Here is an 8,438-nt window from a genome sequence, read left to right as displayed (position 1 = left end):
AAAGTGCACATTGTCACAAAGATATCGTTGTAAACTCATAAATATCACACTTCAATACAGCACACACACACACACACACACACACACACACACACACACACACACACCCCCGAGCTAAAATCGTTTACAAACAGTTGATGTCTTCAGCAATGGAAAAAGCAGCATTATTTCGACTATACCATGCTGGTGCGGCGTATTGGTGAGTATCAAAGTATCTTGGTAATAGCCACTGCTTACATCGATCTGAGGTCATGCATCTCAAGTCATACATATTGTTGGTTAACAAACCATATATCTATATATCGGAGGTAGGAGAATCCTCTCACATCGAGCATTATAGCTATCTTCATCCCTTCAATCTGCTTACTAGACAGTCTCAAAACAAGACGACAGCGTGAACCTTGAGATCTGACGTCTGCACTATATTTCACATGTGACAGCAGTTAAGTCCTTGAAAAGCGAATGTAGAAAACATAGGGTATATATCAACTGAGACTTAGTGACTCGGAAATACAGTTTTTTTCTGAGCTCAACTGTCACGCTTTTGCAGCCGCAACTGATCCGTGATCATGACGCCAGACGACGAGGTTCAAGTTCAAGTTTTGAGCTGAAGCAACCTACTGTCCTTGTTGGCTCGGCTTTGCCACTAGAACGGACAGCAGACTGCTTGTCCAGGAATCGTCACTGACAGCCAGACATCCCGTGGGTTTCTGTCACCCGCACTTCGGGCTGAATATTCCCCCGAAATATATATATTTTTTTCTGGTCCTGCTTCAGTGCGACTGAAACGTGAGTAACGCATTAAAATGTGATGAGATTGATCTTTAAAAATGCTAAGACAGAGATTCACCATGTTGAGTTCGATACCTACTGCCCCCCCCCCCCCCCCCCCCCCCCCCATCCCCGCCTTACTCTAGGACCCCCTCCCACTCAACCCCAACAGCCTGCAAATCCGAACTAGTTCATTCGATGAACGGTTACACATACACACACGCAAAGCATAAGAAAACGAACATGCAAACAAACAAACAAAGGAAAGCCATATTTTTTTCTCGATATTTTCAGATTTCAGCAGACACAAAACGTATAATAAATTACCGGGTAGCGTGATCCCTGAGGGCATTTTTGTCATTTCTGATCTTCTCTAGACACGCAAAGCCATATGCACAAAGAGAAACCCAAAACAAACGCAAACAGCCGACAAAAACGGAAGAAAACTGTAGAGCAGTATAGAAATGGTGTGTAATAGGGTTGGATCACACACAGCCGACGGGGACACGGAAGATCGCAAATCTAATTCTTGACAATGAGAAACACGCGAGCCTGGGGGTAGACGTGTGGTTTGGCTTGGTGCATGTCGAAACTGGCGTGTGTGTGTGTGTGTGTGTGTGTGTATGTGTATACATGTGTGTGTGTGTGTGTGAGAGAGAGAGAGAGAGAGAGAGAGAGAGAGAGAGAGAGAGAGAGAGAGAGAGAGAGAGAGAGAGACCCCGTTTCAGGTACTTTTGAGACATTAAAGTTAAACTTTCTTTCTTTCTTTCTTTATTTGGTGTTTAATGTCGTTTTCAACCACAAAGGTTATATCGCGACGGGGAAAGGGGGGAGATGGGATAGAGCCACTTGTCAATTGTTTCTTGTTCACAAAAGCACTAATCAAAAATTTGCTCCAGGGGCTTGCAACGTAGTACAATGTATTACCTTACTGGGAGAATGCAAGTTTCCAGTACAAAGGACTTAACATTTCTTACAAACTGCTTGACTAAAATCTTTACAAAAATTGACTATATATTAAAGTTAAACGCAGACGACAAAAAATAAAACCAAGAAAACAAACAAAAGAAACTTGCAACGTTGACAGTCCTTACAGCAAGTAACAAAATTTAAAAAAAAACATAAACAAACCTATAACAACAAATAAAGAAATAAAGAGTTCCCAGCAGCAAACAGTGCGATTCAGGCTTTCCATGAAAAATGTCATTAGACGAGAGTGCATGGAGATGGGATTGGGGTGGGCGGTTTGGGGGGGTGGATCTGGTCGTTGTTATGGCAACGGACACCAGTCGGAGGCAGCAGTAATTGCTAGCAGATTAATTCCGCGTATGCAAAATGCCGCTATTCCTATGTCATAGGCTGGTTCCCATATCATCTGTCCTTCTCGATGTAAATAGAGGCATCTAAGTAACTAATTATGCAAACATGTCTAAATGAATGAATAAGTGAATTATAATAATCATCATCATCATCATCATCATCATCATCATCATCATCATCATCATCATCATCATCATCATCATCATCATCATCGTAATGTGATGAGGAGTTATGAAGCAAATTCGTGCTTGTTGTGGTAAAAGTTGGAATTTGTTGATGACTGAATTTCTTAAAAAGCTAGTGGCTTTTACAAATAAATTCTGCTCACATGAACCGAAAGTTCAAGCTGGCGCCATCACCAACCTGTGCCTGCGGTCAAGAGGACCAAACAGCGGAACACATCTTACAGCGATGTCCCTTACTAGATGAGGAACGAAAAGAAGTGTGGCCGTCACCAACTCCCTTGCAGACCAAACTATACGGCAGTCGACAGGAGTTGGAGAAAACGACAACATTTATCACCAGTGCTGGTCTGATCGTGTAACCTCTGCGAACGCCAAGAAGAAGAAGAAGACAAATAAATTCAGCAATAAATTCCAAATGTGCACAGAGAGCACCAAGGTTGTTTAGGCCAAAAAAAAAAAGGTGTGGTTACGGTAACATAGCCCCCCCCAAAAATAGGGTAGGTAGGCAATCACTTTTTTTTTTTAAACTTTTTTTTCTAATGTGTACAAATTAAACCTACTTGACAGGGAAATAAGTGTGCGACTCGGGCGCTTTCGCTTTCATTGCGTTTTTTGCACTCGTTTTTTTTGTGTGTTTTTTTTGTTTGACAAATGTAATAAAAAGTTATAGGATCGGCCCCTAAAAATAGGGTAGGTCGGGTTACCGTAACCACACCTATTTTTTTTTTAGGCCTTACTATACATACATGTGGTATGTGGAAAGATGGTCTTATCCCATGTTAAAGCACCCCCCGCGGGTTAGGGGGAGTCCCATATTGGTTGGGACGAGAAAGATTTTACCCGATGCTCCCCAGCATGTCGTAAGAGGCGACTAACGGATTCTGTTTCGCCTTTTACCCTTGTTAAGTGTTTCTTGTATAGAATATAGTCCATTTTTGTAAAGATTTTAGTCAAGCAGTATGTAAGAAATGTTAAGTCCTTTGTACTGGAAACTTGCATTCTCCCAGTAAGGTCATATATTGTACTACGTTGCAAGCCCCTGGAGCAAATGTTTGATTAGTGCTTTTGTGAACAAGAAACAATTGACAAGTGGCTCTATCCCATTTGCCCCCCTTCCCCCGTCGCGATATAACCTTCGTGGTTGAAAACGACGTTAAACACCAAATAAAGAAAGAAAGAATGTTAAAGCCTGGCCCGATGTGAGACAGCGAGCACAACTGTCGACACGGGAAGGGGTTTTCCCTTAAAACGAAGCAGCACCACAAAAAGGAATAAACACAAAATCGCTCAGGGGAAGATTCGAAAAAGCAACAACCAACATAATTATACACACAACCCCACTTCCCAAAACGTGTTCCAGACACTGGTGTTTGCTTCTCTTAGGGGCTCCGCTCACATATGTAACTTCAGCAGGACCGACGACGCACTGCAGCTTATCCCAGCCCGCTACACGCTGCATGACAGGAAAACAGGCCAAGTACTCGTCATAATCCCCATCGCGGCATAAATAATAGGCCGTGCGTCGTCTGTGCCGCTGAAACTGCGCAGGTATATTCTGCCCATTATCAAACGTCGAAATAAAGAGGCATGTTGACGTCTGTCTCATAAAGCCATGTGCAACTGCTCTCCTGATCAGTCGTTGAAAAATGAATTACATTAACATGGTGCAATTTCGCATGTATCCGTCAAGCACAATACAAGTAAGACATATACTGCTACAAAAAATAACGAATATTCAAGAAAACGAGCACATAAATCGTGAATGGGCTGACAGAAAACACTGTAGCTGAGCTCATAAATGCATGTGCGTTTGAATATGACCTATTCGGTACTAGTGGAATTAGAACTGAAGCGGAAACCCTGCAACTCAGCACCCTTGCGCACAAGCAAATCTTTCAGTCAAAATAATGTCGAGCAATTATCAGTCGATATTCAATCAAACATGGTTTTGTTTCAAAACTCACAAACCGAACTAAATCCGAATAACTTGATCAATCATCCCAAAATACACACGGAAACACAGCGGACTAAATTTGATGACAAACATATCATCTGAGACAAAGGAGTAAAAAATACTGATCACAAGATTACGGTTATTCTGGACAATCTCATCATAGATTAAAAACACAGTACATCTGTAACCTGAGGCAAAAAAGGGAAGCCTCGTTGGTCAAACAACAGTTAGTGAAAGTTTCACGAACAGCGTAGGTTTGGTCTATAAAACACTTTAACAAACAATACTGTTCATGCAGGAATTGAACATGAGTGGTGGTTTTTCAAATCGTGCAATGATAGACATCATTCAGAAGCGCAGTCAAGTCAGACGTTGGTCAGCTTGCGGTGTTAGACCGATATCAATCTAACACGCACAGCTCGTGGTACGGACAAGTATCTGGGCCATTATCCCCCCCTCCCCCACAGAGTCACAACAGAATGCAGGGTTTCTCTGCCGTCACTGACCGATGGAACTCAGACTGATCATGTTATGGACAAGTCGGTCATCTAGTCGATCTTGATTTTGTCGACTTCAGCTAATCTCACAAGATGAAATGACTGCAAACCGCAAGAGCTTAGAACACACGATAACAGCGAGTGAGAGCTATAGAGCAGCATAGCTTCCCGCACTCTACAGAACCAGATGTATCAATGCAAGAAACAACTCTCATCCTCAAAAAGGATCATCATTGCAAGCCCATGCAGCCTTAACTAATCATTTCTTTGTGATTTACAGTGCGATGGCCAGGTGAACCAAGCAGTACCAGAAAAATGGTAATAAACTAATGTTGATAATGTCCACTTTTAGAACAGAAAACCCTATGAGCAGTGTAAACAGTTTCATTTTGTTTTTTTCAAATCCACGCAGGCCCGATAGAGACTCTTTTGGACTAAACTCAGTCAATTTATGTTAGTATAATTATGTCTTTGAATATATGTGACTTGTGCAACAGTTCGGATGGAATGATGGAAGAGCACCACTATGCTCACAGTTAACACTAATTATCACTATGCTGATGAGCCATCAAGGGAGCAACTGCGTAAAGAGGCAGAAAAACTTCTCTGGGCTAAGCGGAAAAAAACACAGGAACACTGAAGCTATCGTGTCACCCATGCGTAAAGCGTTAGGCTGAGTTGATTCAAATGGTAAAGTAAACACATGTATCAGCAATTAATTCGACAAAACAGTATTTCACTTTAAATTCTTTCATCAGCCGCAGAGATCGTCGAAGTCAGGCGAGAGTCCACCATGTGGAAAACAGACAATATTGTTTCTGCTTTCATCTTTTCATTCAGAGTTGCTGAACCTTGCCAAGCAGTTAGTTCCCTTCTTCAGACTTGGCGAGGAGGGATCGGAAGCTCAGCACGTCATCTCATTTGGCGCTTTTGTTTTTGAGTGAATCCTCATCCGGCATCAAGACTAAAACTGAATTCTTATGAACAGCGGGTCTCTTCAGAGATGGAGCACAGTGCATCAGCAGTGAGGAAACTTCCCCTGAGGTCTCCAGCGGGACTTCAGCCAACAAAGCTGGCAGCACTGTTGACAATTTGATTTCCATTTCAAGGTCAAAATTCACCAAAGCAAAGAGCTAATTATTGGTGTTAGACGTTGATTCTTCGGTGGACAGCAGCATTTGTCAGGAGGACCGGAGTGTCTGTCTGAGCAAACGCAGAAGAAGAAGAAGACGTTGGTGACTGTTGGCAGTGTTAAGAACTCATTTTCACCGGCACTGCATAATAAACCTTGACATATATTTGCGACAAACCATGACAGACATTTCTTTTGGAAGAGTTCTCAGCAGCAAACAGAGTTCAGGTGATTTATCATAAAGTGTTAACATTTTCTCAAAGGTTGTTAGATTTGTGTGAGTGTCCATTATATTTGCAGGAGGGTCAGTGCGAATCAGTTACAAATTGAAATTAATAGAATGTAATTCCAAAATTATCCATCAACATTCTATATAGGGACACTGTAACTTAGTGGAGTAATTCAGCAATGATGCAAAGGCATGGCAAAAAGTGTGTCTTACATTGTCTTTGTCTTGTATTGCCTGTATGTCATGCCTTATCAGGGAAGATTGGAATGACTTTCAGTTTGTTAACCAGAGACACTTGCCAGCATTAGGCCAAAAAAACAAAAGTCTGTTTACGGTAACATAGGCCCAAAAAAAATAGGGTCGGTAGGTCGGGATATTTTTTTTCTCTTTTTTTTTCTCCCAAAAAACATATTTTAAAGTTATTTTGCTAAAAAACAAAGACTTTTTTCTTCTTCTCCCAAATGCCAAAAAAAAAGTCTAGGGTCGCGCGAAAAAATAGGGTCGGTCGGGATACCGTAAACAGACTTTTTTTTTTTTTGCCTTAGAGTTGTAACCAGGGCTGAGGTGCACGAAAAAAAAAAGTGTGCCACACAAACGGGCAACAACAAACCGCGGGATCTGATTCGTTGAAATCACAACAAATCTCAGTTTCAACCAATCCAACACCGCGGCTGACTCCCATCCGGTTGGCAACTTTCTCATGCACTGCGTCCCAGACCTCTATAATCCGGAGAGAAAACTACCCATTGGCCTCTTGCAGAATCACACTTAGGCAACAAACAAAAAAAATAGGTGTGGTTACGGTAACATAGCCCAAAAAAAATAGGGTAGGTAGGTAGGCAATCACTTTTTTTTTTTTTAAACTTTTTTTTCTAATGTGAACAAATTAAACCTACTTGACAGGTAAATAAGTGTGCGACACGGGCGCTTTCGCTTTCATTGCGTTTTTTGCACTCGTTTTTTTTTTTTTTTTTTTTTGACAAATGTAATAAAAAGTTATAGGATCGGCCCCTAAAAATAGGGTACGTCGGGTTACCGTAACCACACCTATTTTTTTTTTAGGCCTTATCAAATCATTTTGACTGGATGGAAGCTTTTCTGTGAGCTCGCAAGGGTCAGCCACAAGAAGCGGGTGTTACTGAGCACCATCACCCAGCCTGAGTTCTTTGAAAGCCTATTCTAAGCGCGATGTGAGTTGGTCTCGTTGACCTGCCGTTTCTGACAAACAGGTGCAAGTTGTCTTGACACACGGTCCAAGAACGTGACTCCACTACAAAGGATGCTTGACAACTTCGACTATCGAACATGGTCGTGAGAGCCCATCAGTTGTGTTCCATATTTCCCAGTTTTACCCTGTTCCCTGGTTCTTACCCCCAGTGGCGACTGACCCACACACACGCACGTGTCCACAGCGAGGAGGTCAGCTGACAGTGGTCCGGCCCGGCTTTCACGGCCTTCCAGATGTCCTTCATCATGGCAGGGTCTACGCTTATCGCGGTCAGTTGGTCAAGGGCGAGGAAGCTACAGGGGGACACACCGCACACCATACCGCGCATCACCCCGGGAAGATGCATGTGCTCCACGTCCAGGCTGCGAGCCACCACCCCGTTGATGAAGGCATCCTCCACAGGGAGGTGAGGCAGGTAGCGCGAGGCGTTCACCAGACGGGGCAGCAGAGCTCCTGGAAGGACGTAGGTTCCACCCCGGGTGTAGGGCGGGTATGCGGAGAACGGGTACAGCGAAGGGTCCACCCTCACCCGCGACTCCGGGTCCCTGTTGGCAGGTTCTGAGCACAGCACCTCTCCCATCAACGTGTTGCTGACCGACTGCGTCAGCTTCACCTCGCTCAGCACGTCCAGCAGGCGATCCACGTTGACGAAACTGTCCGCGTCTGCCTTCAGCACGAAGGCTGGTGAGGCCCCGTGAAGATCCCCACGAAAAGGATGATAGGACGATGAAGAGGAAGCCGAGAAGGAGGAGCAGTGCTTGGACACCCAGTTGAACCCTGCCAGAATTTTACGCGTCAGGTTGCGGTAGGAGTCCAGGAAATCCCCGACCAGCAAGTCTCCGTGTTGTGCCCCTTCTTTCCGCAAGACGCGCATCACATCAGACCCCTTGCCTTTTCCCTTTTCGCCCTCCCCGGCTTGCACTCCCAGCACGAACACCAGCCCCACTCTCCTCCTGGACGTTGAGTGCGGCCACTGAGTCTTGACCACTGACCCCCACGTCTGCCGGATGGTGTCCCTCACTGCCACAGCATCAGGGGGACACGGCACCAGCACCAGAAGGTCCAACGGCCCTTGGCACATCCCGGCATGGGGTTGAAGCAGGAACGTGGACACCACGTCGT

General features: G+C 44.2%; 1 protein-coding gene across 1 annotated transcript in view; it reads right to left on the bottom strand.

Moving 5' to 3' along the window:
• Nucleotides 1-917: 917 nt before the first annotated feature.
• The window catches only part of LOC138960194 (beta-1,3-galactosyltransferase 5-like), a 29,178-nt gene continuing 21,657 nt past the window's right edge, over nt 918-8,438 (bottom strand). Inside the window, exon 2 of the mRNA XM_070331973.1 lies at nt 918-8,438. This exon is cut by the window's right edge and continues 226 nt beyond it. Within this exon, the coding sequence (XP_070188074.1) occupies nt 7,456-8,438 (983 nt within the window). The 3' untranslated portion in view covers nt 918-7,455.

This window comes from Littorina saxatilis, linkage group LG2, assembly GCF_037325665.1.
Source record: "Littorina saxatilis isolate snail1 linkage group LG2, US_GU_Lsax_2.0, whole genome shotgun sequence".
Classification (NCBI taxonomy): domain Eukaryota; kingdom Metazoa; phylum Mollusca; class Gastropoda; order Littorinimorpha; family Littorinidae; genus Littorina; species Littorina saxatilis.
Note: the sequence above shows the minus strand (reverse complement) of the source record. Positions and strands in the feature narration are given on the sequence as shown.